The sequence below is a fragment of the Pinus tabuliformis genome, chromosome 1_1, assembly GCF_031772625.1.
Source record: "Pinus tabuliformis cultivar Carrire ecotype Pingquan chromosome 1_1, CPIR1, whole genome shotgun sequence".
NCBI classification, from domain to species: domain Eukaryota; kingdom Viridiplantae; phylum Streptophyta; class Pinopsida; order Pinales; family Pinaceae; genus Pinus; species Pinus tabuliformis.
In genome coordinates this window covers 735,120,825-735,143,315 of record NC_142297.1, presented here as the reverse complement: position 1 = coordinate 735,143,315, position 22,491 = coordinate 735,120,825, and the positions used below count along the sequence as shown (strand labels likewise).

The following is a 22,491-nucleotide window of genomic DNA, read 5'->3' as shown; positions in this document are numbered from 1 at the left end:
GGTGGAGGCAGCAAAACCCCAATCACATTCTGATTCTATTATTCCTTTAAGGTTTATATGAATCCCTTCCACACGTCTGCTCAATTAAATGTTTTATATAATAAATACATATGTTTGATATATTTTATTGCTCAATTAAATGCTGGTATTAAATGTTTTATATTTTAAATAAATATTTATGTTTAATATATTTTATTAATGATATTTTTATTTTAATAATAAATAATAAAATGTCAGAAATAGTGTTAAGTTCGGGCAATAATTCAAATAACCCCAGAGATGAACATAATGAAATAGTGTTAAGTTCTGGCAATAATTCAAAGAGCCATTTAAATGTTATAACACACATTTTTCTGGTTGTGAATATGACAGTACGAAACATTAAAGTCAATATCGATTCAGAACTTTGATCAGGGCATTAATCTTAAATCATAGCAGGAGAGAACTGTGTTCATGCTTAAAATTGATTAATGTTGAAATTTTCTCAAATAAAATATTTGTTAAAATATTGGTTATAAGAGTATTTCGAAATTCAAAATAAATGAGAAAAAAACTTATTTCAAATTGTGAAGTAATAAAATCTTAGGTTAGATATTATTTTTTGAAATTCAATTGTGTTAAAAAAGTTATTTATCTATGACTAATTTCAGTGTTGAAAAAATAAATCTATGATCAATTTCACGAGAAGTAATTGTAATTAACTATTTTGTTAATAATTTTTGAATACTTTATTTGAGCGAGAGGATTCATAAACCTTTTTATGGATTAGTTAAAATTTAAAGAATTAGTTAAATAAGTGATTATTATATTTGTTAAAAGCAAAATAGATTGTAATTAGTTTGCGTCAACTTTTTTGACTTTGAATTAATTTGTAAATTTTTTGAAACAATTTTAAAGTTTATTAAAAATTTGGTAAAATAAAATATTAAACTTATTTTTTTTAACATTGAAAATTATTTTTTGAACTTTTAAAATTTGAATTTCTAATTTTTGTTTATGTAATTTTTTATTTTTATTTTTAATTTGCAAAATTTTAGAAACTATTTCCAAAATTTATTAATGTTTTGGTAAAATTAAATATTAAACTTATTTGTTAGGAATTGAAAATTGTTTGAATTTTTAATTTTTGATTGATGGATGAGTAATTTTATTTGGTTTAAAATCAAATTTTCAAAATTAAAAATTGTTTAAAAAAATAAAAATAAACTAGCCTAGATCTATCTTAACTTGATATCTATCAAGAGGCTAGAGGGATCAAATATCTTGAGGTGCAAACGTCTTTTTTGAGTGCAAAACTTGAAGAAAAGTTTATTTTCCAAAAAAAAAATTCCATTGTTAATTTTTACCGACCATAGAAACTGGTTAATTTAAAAAACAAAAGCAACAACTCATAGTACATGAATTTTCTCCTGCTTCATATTTTTTGGCGTTGTTTTTTAATTATTGAATGAACTTGGTTCAATCATTTTGCTCAATAAACCTTATCTATATTATTTATTTTCACATTTCAATTTTAAATCACTATGGAGTATAAAAAATAAAATTTAAGTCAACACTACAGTAAATAAGATTTTCTCTTCTTTTTTTTTACAATTTTAATCATAAAATTTAAGTCAACACTACAATAAATAAGATTGTCTTTTGTCTCACAATTTAATCATAACTTAAAAATATAAAATAAAATAAAAATAACTTCTTGGAATCTTTGCACTCTCACTTAAGTCTATTTAACTAATTTTTTTTTATTTTAATATAGTAGACATTCTAATTATTTATATTATATGTTTTATTACATATGAATTTTTTGTTAGATGATTAAGAGGACAAGTGATACTTTATATTAATTTGATTTTTTTGGCATAGAAATTCTACTATAAATAATTTATTTTCCAGTGGATTAGGATAAGTATAAATTGAAGGTTAAATAAATAGTTTGTTACAATAACTAGTTTTAAAAAAAATATTTATTTTATTTATATCGAATATATATATATTATTTAATATAAAAATACTAGTAATTTCTCTTCATTATTTGGTCTTATAAGCAAAAAATGGAATCACATGTGTACGAACACATTTCAATAAACTCTTATATTTTGTAACAAACTATGATGTTGAGGTTAATGTTTAATCCAAAATTATCTCTACACCTATCTCTATTTTTGCTTCAATGTTATCTAGTCTATTAATTACTTTCATTTTACTTTCCTGAGTGGTATTCAAATGAGTTTCATTATTAGAAAATTTATAATTTGTTCAAACATTCAATAATTGCTATCAATTACTTTTTGCATGCATAAAAGACATGTGATAAGCAAAGTTGAGTATCAAAGTATTGTTAAAATATTTAACCAATTCTATATTTAATAGCATTTTAACTAAGTCACAATTTAGCTCAATAAACAATAGAAATTTTGGATATGATTGAAATTTTTGAAAATTCTAATGGTTAAATCCATTTCCATTACAAAAACAATTCAAACACTTGTAAGTTGTGAGATTGGGTTTCTTGAATTTTTTTTCACGAAGGCGAAAATTTGTGTTTATTAAAATACTTTCCGGAAAACATGTCTTTATCAAAATAAAGAAACATCCTTGTATTCCTACATATATTATTTAATGGTTAAATAAGTTTTAAAGAAATATTAATGTATAAATGTTTTTATACGATAATGTTAATTGCGTGGCAAAATCCTTTGTCAAGGACTCGTCGATGCTATTATCCTTAGCTAACGCTATGCTCACTTTGTGAAAGGACGGGATTTTCACACTAACTAAATTCAAAATGCATATTTCACTCCTGGCCGCAATGCCACATTCCCATTACGCGCAATTCAATCCACCACAATCTGCATTTCTCTCACATTCCTTCGTCCCTCCTTGCTCATCTCGCAGAGCTATTCAGTGCCGGGTCCAAAGATCGAGGCCTCAGAGCCTCGCCTCTGCTCTGATTGCCATCGTACTAACTGCCAATGTTCCATCATCACCTGATGCCTTCTCTGACGTGCCCCAGACTCTGTCTGGTGAGTAATTTTAGTTTATGGGTATCTCATGATTTTTTTGAAGTTTTTTCACTGTTCAATGAATAAACTTCGCTGTTGAGATTGCAGGTGCAGATAAAATTGAGAGGATCCAGAAGCCAAAATCAAGAAAAGCTGAATCCTGTACGAGTAAGTGTGTAGGAACTTGTATCAGAGGTGGTGCAGGTTCTCCTGGTGAAGGTCCCCTCAATATCAGAAGGTACACTACCCACTTCAGAATACACAGATAATACGTTTATGCTCGCACCACCTATAATATATCTATGCATATCCATGACATGCAGTGGAAACTGTTCTGTGACAGGAAATAGAGTATGAATGTTTAAAATGGACTTGGTTTTCCTGAAATTCAAGGTAATAATGTTGATTGAAAAAGCCCTTTTAGATGTATGCCTAATCCAAAAAGATTTCACGTTCCGACGATGAAATGTTTAAAATGGACCTGGTTTTCCTGAAATTCAATGTAATGCACATGTACATGTGTGCGTAGTCCAAAAAACTCACGTTGCGATGTGTTAGGCCACCCACCAAGGTTCAATTGACCAGGTTGTGTAGGTGCAGAGTACCTGTTAGACATAGAGTGATTGTTATTAGTGGTTTCCAGGAATATCTTGCCCATAAAACCGGATGAAAAATGGTTTACTTGCGATGCTTGACTTATCTATGACAATTGTAATGCGTATGAAAATTGTGATTAGTGGTTTTCAAGGATATGTTGTGAAATTTGTTATTAGTGGTGGTTTTTAGGGATGCGTTAGGTGGCCCACCAAGGTTCAATTCACCAGATTGGGTGGGTGCAGAGTACATGTTAGCCATTGAGTGATTGTTATTAGTGATTTCCAGGGATATCTTGCTTATAAAACCGGACGAAAAATGAGTTACTTCTGATTTTTGACTTACGTATGACAATTGTAATGCATCTGAAATTTGTGGTTAGCAGTTTTCAGGGATATCTTGTGAAATTTGTGATTAGTGGTGGTTTTCAGGGATATCTTGTCAAATTTGTGATTAGTGGTTTTCAGGGATATCTTGCTCATCAAACTGGACGAAAAATGTGCTGCTTGAGTTATTCACGACAATTGTAATGCATCTGAAGAAAATACTGTATAAAATAAATAAAATTCCATGCCAATTAATATGCTTTTGATTCTGAATCGAATTAAGCTAAAAGGAAAATTTATGCTTATTAGGCATCGATGTTTTCATGGTGGCTTTCAGAATTGGCCACTTAACAAATTTTCAAATTTCTGTCCATGAGTTTGCCATAGCAGCATAGTAGCAGTTGGTGACGTGTAGTCTCCAAATCACCGTTCCAAAAATATTCAAACAACTGTTTGAAACACATAGAAGATGAACAGTAAAAACCCATTAATCTGTCTCCACATCTTTAACAGAAGGCAGACCTCAACAACGATAGAGAAAACTAGACTATGACATAAATTTATTTACTACACTATTGTTTGACTTTGATATACTTGTATATCTTTTCTATTTTTTGACATCCACTCAAATCTTTTGTTGGACCATGAAGAAAAGAAAACATATCATATCATTTATATGAAACAACCTTCGAATCTGGAACGCATAATTTATGTTATATATTTTCTGGACCTATTATGGTTTATAATTGTTTTTTTTTAATTAATGGGTAACAGCTTTATATTATAAGAAAAATCTGGATTCTAGGCCAGAACCTTTACAAAATTCAGCTTTCTTTGATGTTGCACTTTTTATATATGTCCAGAAGATTTATTTTCTGTGCCTATGACCTCTATTACCCACTATCCTATACAGATATCTACCATATACCTTGTAATAGACTCCTAACAACAACGTAAATTTGCAATACATCAACAAAAGATAGAGTAGTTCAAATTATCTAGGTACTGAAGGTCCAACATCATGATCTACATCTGTTTGGCAACATCGTCCTTAGCCTTCAGTTCTCGTTCAACTGCACTTTTGATCTTCTTCCTTGGTGGTTCCTCGCTGTAGAAAATCCATGAACTTCTGATCTGCTATAGTGAACAATCTGAAAACTAGTTTCTTTTCACTAAAACACAGAATTTCTTTATTTCAAATTTGCAGTGGAATAGGAATAGAAATAAACACAATCACACAATAAAAACACACTGTTTTTCTAGGGAACCCAACTGGAAAAACCCTCTGCTTGTTCTAGAATTTTATTGATAGAAAAAAAACTGAGCAATTGATCTCTTACAAAAAGACAACTGTTTCAATCTGAAAAACACACTTGCCTTTTGTGCTTGATCTAAGCTTGAAACCCTTGCAAGACTGTTGATCTCTGCTGCTCTCTACCAACCTATGCACAAGCTTCTCTTGCACACTCTCTCACAAACTCACACACACAAACCTGTGCAACATGCTCACAAAACTGTGAGCTGTATTATCTTGTCTCACCAACTTGTGCTCACAAGATAATGATCAAATTGTGCCTTTGTTCTTCCTTTTAAAGCAATTTGAATGGCTAGGTTTAGTGAGTTTCTAATTAAGGAGTTTGCTTTTGTGAATGATTGAGTTAGCATGAGTTAACTACTCATGCAACTTGTCCTATCTCAAATCAAGGACTTGAGACTCAAACACATGTTCTTTTCCTCAATTAACTCGCACTAAAAGACTAATAACTTGGCCTTCCACTATAACACATCAGTTAACTGCTATAACCCCTCCTAGGAACTCAAATTATAGGAACTCATCCTGATTTGTAGGGACTCATCCTAAATCTTAGGAATTTGTCCTAACTTATAGGAATCGACTCCTAAATTATAAGAAACTTGAGCATGCTAAGGAGAAACTTGTTATGGCTCCTTGAATTAAGGCACAAATCAAGGAACCCTTTCTCACTACTATTTTCAACAATCCCTCTTAGCGAGAAAGGTGTTCTTGGAAGAACCTCATCCACCTAGATCTGTCTCCAACACTACCATGTTTTTGCTGCTACAGTTGCTCCCTCTGAACCAGAAGATTTCCCTGCTTTCTTTTGTGGAACCCGATCTAAAGACCCGTTCTTTCCCAACATGCTCTATGAGTCTATCACCTCATTCATAAGTGCCATGTACCTTGTGTACCTCTATGGCTGCTTCTTGATGCTGGAAGACTCAACTCTCTTCTAAAATCCCTTAACCAACTCGTTTGCCCACTTGGATCGAAATTTCCCTATACTAGAAGTCTCTGACTGAGTGGCTACCTCCACTTGCCCTAGGCTATGGTCCTCATCATCATCATCCTACTGGTCAACCCAACTGCCAACTAGCTTAACCTAAAATTGAGATACTGGTTGAGGCCCCATCTTGAGATCTCTATCTTGCTCTCGCTCAACCACCACTTCTCTACTCTGGGAACTCCTTGCCTTGCTGCTCAAGGATGCTCCTATCTCTACCTGCAACTTGTAGAGATTCTTCACCTTCACACCTATTTGCTTTTTACATCCAGAAGGTAAGTGTTGGAGGTAAGCCTTACCTCTACTGAAAATGTCATCATATCCCTTGTCCTCAAGGGTAGCTACCAAAACAAGATTCTGCCTTAATCATGGAACATAGAGAGCATCTTTGAGATGAAGAGGATTACCTAACTCCCTCTGAAAACTGACAATACAAACTCCTCTAGCTGTATACTGATCATCATCTCCTGGCTCAATTTGAAATTGCATGTCCTTTTTCAGGAGGCTAAAACTCTTCTGGTTCCCAGTCATGTGGAAGGATGCTCCTTGAACACATCTGGTAGGTGCTTTGCCTCCTCTTTTGTTGATCACTGCAACTTCTGCTACTTCAGAGTGCTTGCATCTCTAGCCGTCAAATCTACCACTATCAATCTCTTTTGGTTGCTCCAAGAACACTGAACATAGGCTACTCAAACTTCCCACTAGTTGCTCTCCTGCTCCTTCAGGATCGTCAGCTCTTAGGGACTTCAACAATCTTTCCACTAGCACTGATATGGCTGCTCCATCATCACTGCTCTTAGGGACCTCTGGAACTGCCCTCTTAACAACCATATGGCTCCTTTCATCAGCTGAACTAGGGCTCCCATTCTAATTTGCCTCCTAATAGCCCATGACTCCCTCCATGAACATTGTACTTGAGGTCTTGTGTGGTGATCCATTTTGTTCACTGCTCTGATACTGTAATATTCCTAATTAGCCATGGCTAATTGGAATATTCGATTTTGCCCAATTTTGCCTGCTATAGTTATTTATAAATAAAAAGGTGAGGGAAAGGGGACATAACTCACTTTTAGAATAAAAGTTACTTCCTAGTAGCACAACGTTGTGACTTAAAGGGGAGCCAAGGGGGCCAAAGGGGCACGCAGAGATGGAGCCCACGCAGACACTTGGAGGGACTGCGCAGAAGGGAAGAAACACGTGGCAAGAGAGGAATTACGTTGGAGGAGGTGGGCCTTGGGATTGGGAGAGGCAAAGGCTATAAAGGAGAGAGGAGCCCCCTCATTTTGTCATTCAGTTATGAGCATTTGAGCTAGTTACTTCGACTTGGAGCACGCTGGCTATTTAGCTTGTCTGCAGCATTGTTTAGTGCACTAAGTGTTTCTGTTTGGAGATCTCACCCTTAGCCCCGGGGGACTTCAAGTGCCTACTTGGGCAAGGTAGTTTCAACAACCTTTTCGCAGTAGTTTTTATTTTTGGCATTGAGGTGGAGCTGAGCGTTGGAGGACTGCGCAGTCTTGAGAGAGAGGGACGTAGTTTTTCTAGGAGCAGTTCCAGATTAGGGGTTTGTGGAGGAGTTGAGCTGGGAGATTGAGCAAGAGATCAACTCTTGCATATTGGAGGAGTTTGGCAGAGTTTCAGGCAGTATTTTGGAGGATTCTACTCAGTGGCAGTGCAGAGCCTTGAGGGATTGCGTGATTCCCCAAGGGGCGATTTTCGGGGGTCGGCCATTTCAGAAACGCTTTCTGGGTTTTCTGAGTAGAGGTTGATTCCAGAGTTTCAACATTTTCTGAGGAGGGGAACAACCCCAAATCCTCATTTGATTTCCAGCAGCAGCAGCAGCACGACAGTTTCCCAGCAGCATCCACGCAGTTCAGAGAGAGGCCATTCCTTTGCTATTCTGAGTGTATTTCTTCACTTGCCTGGTGCAAGTCGAGGTGCCATCTTTTCTGATCACCTCCTGTACTCATTCCATTACTCAGTATAATAAAATGGCTTAGCATTTCTCTCTGCATTTCTCGAGTCTCTGCTTATATTTCATGTTTCCATTATTATATGTTGCACCGCTGTTATTTTTATCATTTTGAGCTTCCCGGTTATTATATCATTTGTGCGTATTTAGTTGGAGTTTACTGGGGTTTTGGGGAATATCTCTGAAACGAGATATTACAGATACCGTGTAGAAAATCCATGAAATTTTGATATGCTATAGTGAACAATCTAAAAACTAGTTTCTTTTCACCAAAACACAAAGTTTCTCTTCTTAAAATTTGTAGCTAAATAGGAACAAAAATAAACACAATTTCACAATAAAAACACAATGTTTTTCTAGGGAACCCAACTAGGAAAACCCTCTGCTTGTTCTAGAATTTTATTGATAGAAAAAAACCGAGTAATTGATCTCTTACAAAAATACAATTGTTTAAATCTGAAAAACACACTTGTCTTTCTTGCTTGATCTAAGCGTGAAACTGTTGCAAGACTGCTGATCTATGCTGCCCTCTACCAACCTATGCACAAGCTTCTCTTGCACACTCTTTCTCTCACAAACTCACACACACAAACCTGTTCAACCTGCTCACAAACCCGTGAGCTCTATTATCTTGTTTTACCAACTCATGCTCACAAGATAATGATCAAATTGTGCCTTCATTCTTCCTTTTAAAGCAATTCGAATGGGTAAGTTTAGTGAGTTTCTAATTAAGGAGTTTGCTTTTGTGATTGATTGAGTTAGCACAAGTTAACTACTCATGCAACTCATGCTATCTCAAATCAAGGATTTGAGACTCAAACACACATTTTTTTCCTCAATTAACTCGCACTAGAAGACTAATAACTTGGCCTTCCACTTTAACACATCAGTTAATTGCTTTGTAACTCCTCCTCACTTTTAGGAAATTATCCTAAATTATAGGAACTCTTCCTAATTTGTAGGGACTCGTCCTAAATCTTAGGAATTCATCCTAACTTATAGGAATTAGTTCTTAACTTATAGGAAACTTGAGCATGCTAAGGAGAAACTAGTTGTGGCTCCTTGAATTAAGGCACAAATCAAGGAACCCTTTCTCGTTACTATTTTCAACACTCGTTGGTGTCTGAGTCATTCGGAGGGCCCTTTGTCCCCCTATTATCCAGGTGGATATTGGTTGCTACCCACCTATTCCACTTGCACCCCCAACACTGTCTCTTTCAATTTTTCAGTTTCCTTAATTGTAGCACAATCTACTATTTTTGGTAGTTTTTTGGGTCCTGAACTTCAAAGCCATTTTGAGGCCTTAAACGATGTTTTTTGGGAAAACGGGGCAAACACAAGTCTTTGACTATGTTTTCATTCGAAAGTTGTAGTCCTCTGATAGATTTTTCTAACGAGGTATTGTGCGCATCAAACGAAGATTGTATGCCAAAGTTACGACCCCGGGAAGTTGATGTACCAATTTACCCAAACAAGGCCCACAATTTTGGCGCTTCTTCTCCTAGGGTTAGGTTTTTGGATGTCTAGGGTTTTCTAATGTTTCTCAATAATAAATAGGCCAGGGAGCCTCATTGTAACACAGTTCAGAGGAATGTAGCTGCCACATCTCTTCTTAGAGATGAGCTACCATCGCCTGAGTTAGTTTATTTCCATTCTGTTTGTAAGCATATTTCAGTATTTGATATTAATGAAATGAAGTGTTATTTCTGCTGCATCTCTGTATTTATGGTTATATATGTGATTTGTTGCATTCCTGTTTAAGTTCGGATCAGTGGTATCAGAGCGGTCTGCTCTTTCTCTGTTTTTCTTTGCATGTCCCCAACGAGGTTGGGATTTAAGGAGTTAGGGCTTGAACTGGTAAAACCTTTGCAAGACCAACCTCGCAAATCCCAACGACTTCCCATGGCAGAAGAGAAGAAAGATGAGGGGGTAAGAGATCCTTTCAAAATCTTGCTCGAAGAATCCCTCGAGCGATAGAGGAATGCGATGATGGACAACTTTGCCCAGATCCTTCAGTGGCTACCCAAAGATGACACATCTTCTTCCAGAAGCTACTCTGGAAGCGCCACACCCTTTAAGGTACAAGTTAACTTTGACATCCCCATATTTGAAGGTCATATGCGAATGCCATAGATAAATGGTTAAATCTGCTAGAAGGATATTTTTCTGTTCATGATTTTTCCAGCGAGGAAAAGATTACTTTTGCACTTCTCAAAGCCGCCCCCATGTCAAGGACTGGCGGGAAACCTACTGTGAGAAGAAGGACGAAAGTGCACCCTCAGTATTTTCACCCGCACCCACTTGGAATTCGTTTCAAGATGCCATCAAGGAGGAGTACTACCCTGTCGGGAGCTATGAGGATAAATACATAAAGTGGACTGCGCTGCGACAGGGAAGGGACCAAGACGTGCCGGAGTTTACCAATGTTTTTCATACCCTTCGCACGAAGTTGGGTATCAAAGTTTCTGAGCGACATTTGGTACTCAACTACCACGACTGTCTACACAAATACATCCACGACGAAATGGAGTTCTTGCACATCTCCTCGCTTGGCACGACGTACCGATACACTGTCAAGATTGAGCAGAAGTTTAAACGGAAGAAGCAAGACTTTGGATTTGCGAATCTGAAGCAAGGGAAAGACGCCCCCAAACTACAGAGCAAAGGACAAATCCAAGGCGGGGCGACCTAGGAGAGCCTGCCGAAGCTACAAGCAAAGAACAACACCTCGAAGACAGAGAAGAACACGGGAAAATGGTGTGAGTTCCATAAGAGCTCCACTCACAACACAAGTGAGTGTCGAGCCAAAGCAGTAACTGGTGGCCAAGCTGAAGGCTTTCGAATCAGATGCATGTTTTGACTCTGAGTCAGAACCCGACAAGGGGAATGACAAAGGGAAGTAGATCATTGACGCGGAGCCTAGTGCCACTGTGGCCACTAGCAAGATCCAGAAGAATGAGCCTGAAGATCCGGAGGAGAGGGAACGCCTCTTCCACTCAGATGTGGGTGAAGGGTTCTCCGCTGCAGTTCATTGTCGACAACGGGAGCCAAAAGAGCTTCATTTTAGCAAAGGTCGTGAAGCGGCTGGGTCTACCAACTACAACACATCCACAACCGTACACCATCAGGTGGCTTCACCAAGGATGAGATCTTCACGTCAGCCAATAGTGCCACCTTCCCTACAGCGTCAAGCCCTTCATGGATGAGGTATTGTGTTATGTTGCTCCTCTTGAAGTTTGTGATGTAATTAGGGAAGCCATACTTGTGGAAACGATATGTTGTATATGAGTCTATACCTCGCTCTGTGATTATTACTTTGGGCAATAAGTTGTACAGGATACCAGAGGTAGCCCCGCCTACCGCCATCTCTTTGATATTTGCAAAGAAGTATAGTAAGATCATTTCACAGACCAAGAAATTTGTTTTCCTTATGATTTTCCCTCAGGGAAAGAAGAAGATTGTGGCCATGACTTCCCAACAGGGCTCCTTCGCACAACAACAACAGATGGATATGGTCGTGGAGGAGTACAAGTACATTTTCGCCTCACCTATGAGGGTACCTTCGCACTGTTAGGTCAAGCACTCCATTGATCTGACCTCGGGCGCGCCTCTACCCAATGGACCAATCTATTGATGCTCTATTATGGAGAACGATGAGATCAAGAGGCAGATTTAGGAGCTATTGTAGAAAGGGCACATCAGGCCAAGCTCATCACCCTATGGGACCCTGATTGTATTGGTATAGAAGAAGGACAAGCCCTGGAGACTCTATATTGACTATTGGGTGTTAAACAAGATCATTATCTAGAATAGGTACCCAATCCCATGGATTGATGACCTTCTGGACCAACTCAAGGGGGCTTTGAAGTCCGGTTATCACCAGGTGCCTATTGAACCCTCCGATGTGTGGAAGACTGCCTTCAAATCCAAGGAGGGCCTTTTTGAATCGTTGGTCATGCCTTTCGGGATGACGAATGCCCCCGCAACCTTCATGAGATTAATGGACGACATCTTGCAACCCTTCACCAATGCATTCGTGGTGGTGTATTTAGATGACATTTTGATCTTTAGCTAGAGTTGGGAAGAGCATCTGCACTATATTCGACAGGTCCTCCAAACCTTGCGACAATACGAGTTGTGTGCCAATCTGGAGAAATGCACTTTTGGCATGACCCAGGTTCAATATCTAGGGTACATCATTAATGAGCTGGGTGTGCACATGGACCCAACCAAGATAAAAATCATTTGGGATTGGCTAGCCCCAACCACTCTAACAGAGCTTCGTAGTGTTTTGGGCCTTGCCAATTTCTACTGCAGGTTCGTGTTGGGGTTCTCTCATATCGCTTGGCCTTTAAGTCAAGTCACCAAGGGCGGAGTGAAAGCAAAGTTCTTTTGGTCCAAAACCCAACAAAAGGTGTTTGTTGAGTTAAAGCAACGCCTTTGCTCTGCACCGATGCTCACATTACTAGACCTGTAGCAACCATTTGAGATTGAGACAAATGCCTCTGACTATGCTATTGGTGCAGTTCTTATCCACTAGGGACATCCACTGGCTTACCACAATGAGACACTTTCAGACACATTCCAAAAGCATCCCACTTATGACTAAGAAATGTATTCCATTGTGCAGGCCTGCCATCAATGGAAGCATTACATTCTGGGGAAGGAAACGGTCATCCACATAGACCAACGACCCCTGCAGTTCCTACAGACACAAGGGATATTTCAGAACGATCGCCATCAGAAATGGTCCACATACTTGCAACAATTCCATTTGAACATTAAGTACAAGAAGGACAACACCAATAATGTTGTAGAATTTCTCAGCTGACCACCAGTCATGGTGCTGATCACTATGCTCGAATCTTGTGGGCACGAGACTTCGGGGTGGCCGCATCTTTACGAGAGTCGGGTCGCTAGACATTTCGGAGTAGAGAAAACAGTGGCAATACTACAGAAGTATTTTTATTGGCTGAACTTTCGTCACGATGCTGGGAGGTACATTAAATCCCGCATTGCCGGCGCCATTGCCAAACCAACCATCATGAAGCAAGGCCTATATACTCCTCTTCCTACTCCTAGTCGACCTTGGGAATCCATTTCCATGGATTACATGTCGGGCCTTCCTTCTACTAAGCACAGGAACGACTGCGTTTTTGTGGTCGTCAACAGATTCTCTAAGATGGCCATTATGGTGGCCTGCAAGAAGAGTATCACAGTAGAGGCCACTATTAAGCTCTTCTTTGAGCGAGTGTGGGTACACTTTGGGATCCCACAGTCCATTGTCTCAGATTGGGACAACAAATTCCTAAGTCGATGCTGGATACTAAACTCTCTAAGTCCACGACTTTCCATCCCCAAACTGATGGCCAAACAAAGGTCGTCAACAGGATGATCGTACACATTCTGCGCATGTACAACTCGAAGCATCCACATGCATGGGATGAAAGCCTCCCCTATGTCCAACACAGCTACAACAGAGCTCTCCACAACTCAACGGGCCACAACCCCTTTCAGGTAGGGTTGAGATTTCAGTTGTTATGTCCCATTGATGTGGGCATACCATTTGCAGCTACTCAGGCAGATTCGGCTCATGTCTAGTCCGAAGCCGACAAGGCTAACAGCTTCATTGAGCACATTCAACACATCTGCCAACAGGTCCATGATATATTGGACAAAACCAATGCTAAGTACAAGCAACGCCATGATCAACATCGGGTGCCGCACAAGTTCCTACATTTGCAGAAGCGCCTCGCTGGACCCCACCCAAAGCTTCGCCTGCTCCGATATGGGCCATAAACAATCACCAAGGCTATAGGGGACAATGCCTTCGAGTTCAACATTCCATTGTTCCTTGGTCTACACCCAGTGTTCAATGTAGACTGCCTTCAACCATACTTTCCACCATTGTTGGACACATTTGACATTACAGAACAGCTCACACCAACATAGTTAAACCCAGAATACATGGAGCATGCCACAACTGATCGGATCATGGACACACAGATCAAGAACACTCGTCAGCAGAAGTTCCAACTATATTGGGTTGTCAAAGCTAGCCAACTTCTGCACCAAGGCAAGTGGCTCACCAGGGACCAAGTTCAGCAGAAGTTTCCCCATCTCATGGAGGCACTCAATGCAATGGGGACCATTGCTTCCTAAGTGGGGAGGATTGATCCAGGTGGATATTGGTGGCCACCTGCCTATTCCACTTGGACCCCCAACACTGTCTCTTTCATTTTTTTAGTTTCCTTAATTGTAGCACAATTTACTATTTTTGGCAGTTACATGGACCTTCTTCAGTTTGATTATAGGTTCGAGTGGCAGTTATAAATTTAGAAGCGGACGAGTTGGGAGCTTCGGTCCTTGATTGAAGCAAGGACAAGTTAAAGAATCGGTTAGACTCAGTTAGCTATTCAATCATAACTCATGTTCTAAATTTGTAATTTTCCAATTTTAGCATGGATCAAATCAATAAAAGGAGGAAAAAGGCACAAAATTTCATTGTTGTTTTGTGCATAAATGACTGTGACAAGACACAACTCACAAGATTGTGAGAGAGAGAGCAGAAGGTTGTGTGAGAGATCTTTGTTTTGAGTGCATATCTTGGAGGAGCCAATACACAATATTGAAGAGAGCCTTTCTTGTGGCAAAATTGTGCTAGGAAATAGGAGTCAAGCCCTAAAGAATAGGGAGTCCTTTTTGCTAGGAAATAGGAAGCCTGTGCACAAGGAAATAGGGACTGTTTGAGCACAAGAAAGTAGGAGCAAGGTCTGTGTGTTTGCAGGATGAGTCCAGCTAGTACAGCGTGACGACAAGATTGTTCTCAGGGTGACAATTTGCCTTGTAAGAGATTCTATTACTCTCTATCAATAAAATACTACAGAAAAGGAGGGTTTTCCCAGTTGGGTTTCCCAAGAAAAATAATTGCGTTGAATGGTGTGATTGTGTTTTTATCTCTGTATTTTATTCATTGCTTATCAGTTAATAAATTATGTATCTTTGTGGAAGGAAAGTTTGCAGTTGCATTAGTTTTCAGTTACTCACTAAGTAGTTGCAGAATTTCTTTGAACCTTAACATGGTATCAGAGCAGAGATCAATATAAAGACCAACACTGAGTTGATCAGTTAGGTTAGAATGCAAATTAGCTAGGAAGGATAATGCTAGAGTTTGAAGAAAGATCAGAGCAGTTCCTTGGATAGCAGTATGTTGTTCCTAGGGCTAAGGTTAGATTACAGTTTAGAGGGACCCTCGAATTTCTGTGCATGGAAGCAACAAATCACAGTAGTGTTGGAAGATAATGGGGTGGGGGAGTTTATCAAGCAGGCAATAGTGCCACCTCAAGATCCCCAACAATTGGCCCAACATACTAAGAATGACACCAAGGCGAGGAGGATCATTCTAGAGGGGGTCAGAGACCATATTATTCCTCATCTCCATGAGAAGAAGACAACATATGAGATGTTCAAGGCCATCTTAGATCTGTATCAGGGTTCCAGTGATGTCAAGAAGCTAGTTCTCAAAGAGAAGCTAAGAAGTATCTGAATGAGCAAAGATGAGCCCATCGTCACATATCTTTCAAAGTTCACTCAAGTTCGGTATGAGCTAGGTGGTGTGGGCGAGACAGTAGCAGAAAAAGACCTTGTGAGTCTTGCGCTTTTGGGACTCCATAAGTCTTGGTATGGATTCCAGGATGCAGTGACTGGCAGAGAAAATTTCCCCAGTTGGGAAATGTTTTGGAGTGACTGTGTTCAAGAGGAAATTCGGAGAGGGATGAGAGATGGTAGATCAATGAAGATAGAGGACGAGGAGAAAATTACCTTGGCAGGAAAAGGTAGCAGAGCTAAGGGCATGAAGGGCCAAGGAGAGGCTGAGTCCAGTCAGAAGGGTGAGAAGAAGAAGAGGGATTTAAGTAAGATCAGGTGCTTCCATTGCCATGAGTTTGAGCACTATGCCACGAAGTGTCCTAATTGGAAGAAGAATTCCAGTAAGAATCATGTTGCTGCATCAACGTGTTGGAGAATGTCACTAGATTCGGTCTTCATAATGATCGTTGTAAACATGACATTGTATGTTTTATATAAAAAGAGAAAAATAAATTTTATTTGTCAAAGCATGGGTTTCATGCTCAAGTCTAGGTCAAAGCATATTCTTCATGCTTCTAGGGATTTCTAGGTCAAAGAAGAATTTTTGTCATGTACTATAGTTTGATTTAGACTCATTGTAACAAAAGAAAATAATAATTTTTGAGTTAAGAAAGCTAATCTATCCTCCAAGACCAAGTTGGCCCAATCATGGTGATGTCGGCCTAAAGAGGGCTATTCGATCCCTTAGGAAGGCTATAAATAAGAGGGACTTCGACTCACTTGAAGTACATAATCAATCAAGTTCGATCTTCAATAGCAAAGAAGGAAGAAGAGCGAGGAAGACAATAAGAAGAGGAAGAAGTCAAAGGAAGGAAGAACTCTTGGAGAAAACCTTTTTCTGCCCACACGTGCAAAGCTGTCTAGGGTTTTTGTGCGAGTTGTAGGGGCTGAAGTTGCAGGTCGAAATTGCAGACTCAAATCGCAGGGTCAATATTCTAAGTTGGAAGCTGCTTGAACAAAATTTGACTCTTGCTGACCTTGGAAGAATGTGGATCGTTGGGAAGGGATCTTGCTGGTGGGCTGACTTGGTGCTTGGGAAGAACTTTGGATTTGGTCTTTAGGTCTTGGAAGTCTCATTTTGAACTGATTCTATAAGAAGAGAAGTATTCTTTCTGGGTTTTCCCCTTGCAGGGGTTTTTCCCTAGCTTGGAGCCTATATCTTGTGTACTTTATGTCTTTGTGATTTTCATTGTTTTGATAATTGCTTGATGAACAAGAAAAAAAGAAATAAAAGGCCAACTAACATCACAAGTAATAATCAAGTAAAGAAATTCAACTATAATATACAAGATCCTAAATTTTCCAACAGGGTATCAGAGCTATGGTGCAAGGAGACTGAATACCAGATCTTGGTTGGCACTTTCTTCTCAATGGCAAGGTTTATGAAGAAGGGTTTCAAGTTTCTTTGTAACCTCGTTGTATCTATCAAAGGACACATCTTGAAATACATCTCCAAGCTTACAAAAGAAGTAATGGATGGAAGTTTCTTTTCGGCTCTCACAATTACTTTCAAGGATGATAATGTATGGGTTGTTGACAATGGAGCTTTGAGACATGATAGAGGAATGCAGTCGACTTCAAACGTTGTCAAAAGGAACCTCCTCTCATTCAGTCGAACTTGGAGACAACAAGAGTTATCCAATGAAAGGAATTGGGTCTACTATTGATTTGAGGTAGCATCGGATGTGCTACAACCACGAAAATTGGTGGAGAGACTAAAGCACATGAGATCTCCAATACCGAGAAATGGTTTGGGCAGATTCTAAACAGTTTGAGAGATATTAAAATAATTAATATTTTTAATGGAGTCCCTAAGTCTAAACTTAGGGAAAATAAAATATTAATGTGAATTAATATAAAACTGTGTTAGAAGGGTCCAAAAGTCATGGATCAAGCCAAAGTTAATCTTAGCTGTTGATTAGGGACTTAATCTTGGCCGTTGATTTGTCAACGAGAAAAGTATAAGAGGAGGCTTGAGGGTCACTTGGAGAATACACCGAGTTGATCAAGATTTCGATTTTCTGGGGTAGGGTTTGCTGAGGAAGTCGAAAGAGTGATCAGAGTTGCAGCTGAGGGGCAGTGAATATAGAAGCAAAGAGGCAGAGAGGGTACCAGGAGAATCAATGCAGAAGCCAGGAGAGAGAGACGCAAAGCCAGCCAGAGGCCACGCAGAGCCATCTAGGGCCCACACAGAGGCAGCTAGTAGCTACGCAGTGCCTCAGAGAGCCAGCATGTTCGACGCAGAGGCTCTAGAGGCTAACACAATGCCTCTAGAGGTTGACGCAGGGGTTATTGGGCTAACGTTGGGCTGACACTGGGCCAGGAAGGGCTGACGCAGTCCCTAAAGGTAGATGCTGGGGTTTTTTGTGGGGCAGATTGGAATTGGGAACTATCGGAGTGTTTGTCCGAGGTTTCATCTAGAACATCTGTCTCGACTGAGAGGTAATGAGATTATTCTTTGTTGGGTGAGCCCATTTTGGCACCCAGATTGTATTCTGAAACTTCTTAATAATTAAAACCCTCAGATTGTTGCACCGGTTTTCCCGCATTGGGTTTTTCTGGGGACATTGGTCCAAAAACAATGGTGTCACTTGTGTTCTTGGTTTGTCTCCTTCAATTGATGATCTGTAATGTGTTGAGCATGTACTTGTATTTATTTTCAGTATTTACATGGTAAATAACTGTTAATTAATCAAAACAAGTAGGCAGAAATAAATCAGAAAAGTACATGAAGAGTTTCTAACAGATAGACTTCGAAATTCCAACATGGTATCAGAGGGTGGTTGCAGATCACAGGACAACTAAGGACATCATCCAAGTAGAGCATCAACAACAAAAAACAATTATCCCGAGTGACAAAAGTTGTTCCTAGCAGAGAAGCAGCAAGGAAGGGGTTACACAATGCTTGCGTTATGAAGTTGGAGCTAGGAAGAGGACCAACGCAGTGGTAGAGGGGAGCAGACTCGACCTACGCAGTGCCCGGTCATCTTTCTCAGTGAGGAAGGATTGACGCGCATGGCCATGAGGTGCGGATTTTGTTGGTGCCATGATTGTGCAGAGCCTAGAAGCTCTAACCTTTAGTTTGTTGGGGCTTAGGAGGCTGTGGGTAAGCTGCAGAGTGAAGTTGGTGGAGTATTGTAGTCAGAACAATACCTAACAGGGCAAGACCAAGGAGGAGGGAGTTGAGGGAGTTGCTACTGAGGATTTCTAGCCAAGAAATCCGGATTAGTGGTGCAGCTGCACTAAGCATCGGAGTGGGGGCATCTCGACATTGGTAGAGGGGTTACAAGGAGGGAAATCAAGGCTCAGAGGGAGTCACATCGAGAACTTCCAGAAAGGAAGTAAAGGAGTAGTGAGATGGCAGTGAACGGGGTAAGAGACCAGGACAGACTGGATGGAGCCTCAAATTTTGTAGTCTGGAAGGCCAGAATCTTATCCATTTTAGACAGGAACTGTCTCAAGAAATTCGCCTTGAGGACAATAGCGGTCCCAGTTGACCCGGCTGATAACGATAAGTATGAGGATGCAATGGCGAGGGCCAAGAGCATCATCCTTGACGGGGTCAAGGACCATGTAGTACCACACGTTGCCGAGAAGAATACGGCAAATGAGATGTGGGAGGCCCTAAAGAAGTTGTATCAACATACTTCTGTCCAGAGGAAGATGCTACTAGAAAATCAGCTGCGGTCATACCAGATGCAGAAGGGAGAATAGATTGACCCCTTCCTTAGTCGATTGAAGGAGATCCGGGATCAACTGACTTCCATAGGAGCCATGCCAGATCAAGAATCGATGGTGAGAATAGCCCTGAACGCAGTCTCAGAAGACTGGGAGGTATTTGTCCAAATCATACTGTGCAGTGCGACCCTTCCAGATTGGGAGGAAATGTGGGCGGATCTTCGTTAAGAAGAGATTAGAAGGCTAAGCAAGGCGGGAAGCAGCGACAAGGGGATCAGAATCAAGGAGGAAGAGGAGGATGTTGTCCTAGCATCTGAGGGTAACCAGGAGAAATGGAAGAAGAAGGACCTCTCCAAGGTCAAATGCTTCAACTGTGGGGAACTGGGTCACTATGCGAGCCAGTGTCCAAGGAAGAAGAGCAAGGGAGAGGTTTTTGAGACCAAGGCTGTGCCAGCGAGGGCGGAGAAGGAATTGGAGACAGATGATGACTGTGCCACGAGTGCTCACACGCCACTTGAGCGGAAGTGGGGAGACATAGAGCTGTAGTCAGATGGACTACAGGCGATGAGGGGCAGGATCCTCGAGGTACCCAACCTCTTGGATTGTACCTTGCTACGGGAGCCCCGAAGAAGAGTAGCAGGACTGGCGGATGTCGGTAGAGACGGATGCAGATGGAGCGATAGAGGGAGCTACAGTGCAGGAGTCCTAAGGCAACGTGAGGCAACAGTGCGAGATGCAAAGAGTTGTTGCAGTAGCGCAGAGATCAAAGAGGGAGCACTTGCCAGTGCCAGAGGGAGCTTCAGCATCAGGAGTGTTTCTAGCCTGATGGAGATGTCAGAGTTGGGAGATCAGTTACTTACTTCTGAGTAATTGAGTTGCAGTGCAACAGTTAGCAGTGGCAGTGCTATGGGCAGCACAATGCAGCATGATGAGAGGGGTTGCAGTGCAGATGCAGCAGTGGCAGTGGTAGGGCCATGGGCAACAACACAGATGCAGAGGGAGTTGTCGTACAGATGCAGCAGTGGTAGTGGCAGGGCCATGGGTAGCAGTGCAGAAGATGTTGGGCAGCAGGCCTAGCATCAACACAGGCACTGATGGCGGATGATCAGAGTGATGCTTAGTGAGGAGTATTACTAGAGCACAGTCCTCGCGAAGAGGGAGTGTTGATTTAAGGTAGCATCAGATGGGTTATAGCCACGAAAATTGGAGAGGCTAAAGCACATGAGATTTCCAATACCCAGAAATGGTTTGGGCAGATTCTAAATAGTTTGAGAGGTATTAAAATAATTAATATTTTTAATGGAAAATAAAATATTAATGTGAATTAATATAAAACTGTGTTAAAAGGGTCCAAAAGTCATGGATTAAGCCAAAGTTAATCTTAGTTGTTGATTAGGGACTTAATCTCGGTCGTTGATTTGTCAACGAGAAAAGTATAAGAGGAGGCTTGAGGGTCACTTAGAGAATACATCAACTTGATCAAGATTTCAATTTTTTGGGGCAGGGTTTGCTGAGGAAGTCGAAAGAGTGATCAGAGTTGCAGTTGAGGGGTAGTAATACATAAGTAGAGAGGCAGAGAGGGTATCAGGAGAATCAGCGCAGAAGTCGGGAGAGAGGGACGCAGAGCCAACCAGAGACCATGCAGAGCCAGCTAGGGCCCACACAGAGGCAGCTAGAAGTTACGCAGTGCCTCAGAGTTAGAGTGGGTGACGTAGAGGCTCTAGACTGACGCAGTGCCTCCAAAGGTTGACGCAGGGGTTATTGGGCTGATTTTGGGCTGACGCTGGGCCAGGCAGGGCTGACACAGTCCCTAAAGGCAGATGCTGGGGTTTTCGTGGGGCAGATTGGAGTTGGGAACTGTCGGAGTGTTTATCCGGGGTTTCAGCCGAAACATCTGCCTTCGATTGAGAGGTACTACTGCCGAGATTATTCTCTGTTGGGTGAGCCAGTTTTGGCACCCAAATTGTATTCTAAAACTGCTTAATAATTAAAACCCTCAGATAGCTGCACCGGTTTTCCCGCATTGGGTTTTTTTGGGGACATTGGTCCAAAAACAACGGTGTCACTTGTGTGCTTGTTTTGTTTCCTTCAGTTGATGATCTATAATGTGTTGAGCATGTACTTGTATTTATTTTCAGTATTTACATGGTAAATAACTTGTTAATTAATCAGAACAAGTAGGTAGAAATAAATCAGAAAAGTACATGAAGGGTTTCTAACAGATAGACTTAGAAATTCCAACATCTACTTCATTGGAGCTAGAAACCAATGGAAGTATTCACCTCAACAATATACTATATGTTTCAAGTTTGAAGAAAAAATTACTTTCTATTTCTTGTTTAGAGGATAAAGGTGATAGGATTTCTTTTGTTGATGGCAAATTTTAGTTTGGGGAAAGGGCCCTAGTATTGATTATGCTAAGATAATTGGGATTCATGAGGGAACATTGTATAGACTTCTTACACCTCTCCCTCAAGCCCTAGTACACTTAGATGTGAGCCCTTCTGAATTATGGCATAGAAGGCATGGACACCTTCACCACAAGGTTTTTCCATCTCTAAATCAAATGGTCAATGTCATCCCCGAATTAAAGGAAGAACATGAAGGAATCCGTAAGGGATGTGCTCTTGGAAAGAATGTGAAAAATCCTTTTGCAAGAAGTGATATCGGATCAAAGGAAATCTTAGATCTCATACAATTTGATGTATGTGGACCTATGACAGTAAAATCTCTTGGCGGTCATCAATATTATGTGACATTCATTGATGATTTCTCAAAGAAAGCATGGTTATACCTCCTCAAGAGCAAAGATGAGGTATTTGAGAAGTTTCAAGAATTCAAGAATGAAGTGGAAAATCTAACAGAAAGGAAGATCAAAACCCTAAGGTTTGATAATGGTGGATAATATACCTCCAAAGAGCTTATAGCATTTTGCAAGGAAGCAAGGATTAAAAGGGAGTTAATTGTTCCTTATA

At 40.2% G+C, this 22,491-nt stretch overlaps 1 protein-coding gene across 2 annotated transcripts in view; it reads left to right on the top strand.

Annotated features, from left to right (window-relative positions):
* The first annotated feature begins 2,726 nt into the window (after positions 1 to 2,726).
* The window catches only part of LOC149216050 (uncharacterized), a 56,295-nt gene continuing 36,530 nt past the window's right edge, over positions 2,727 to 22,491 (top strand). Inside the window, exons 1-2 of one of the 2 annotated variants that reach the window (XR_016251084.1) lie at positions 2,727 to 3,023; positions 3,111 to 3,240. Coding sequence is in view for 1 of the 2 variants with exons in the window: in XM_089392686.1 (XP_089248812.1) it covers positions 2,786 to 3,023; positions 3,111 to 3,240 (368 nt within the window). In the remaining variant the exon portion in view is untranslated. The remainder of the gene's footprint in view (positions 3,024 to 3,110; positions 3,241 to 22,491) is intronic. The other variant, XM_089392686.1, reaches the window with a different exon arrangement.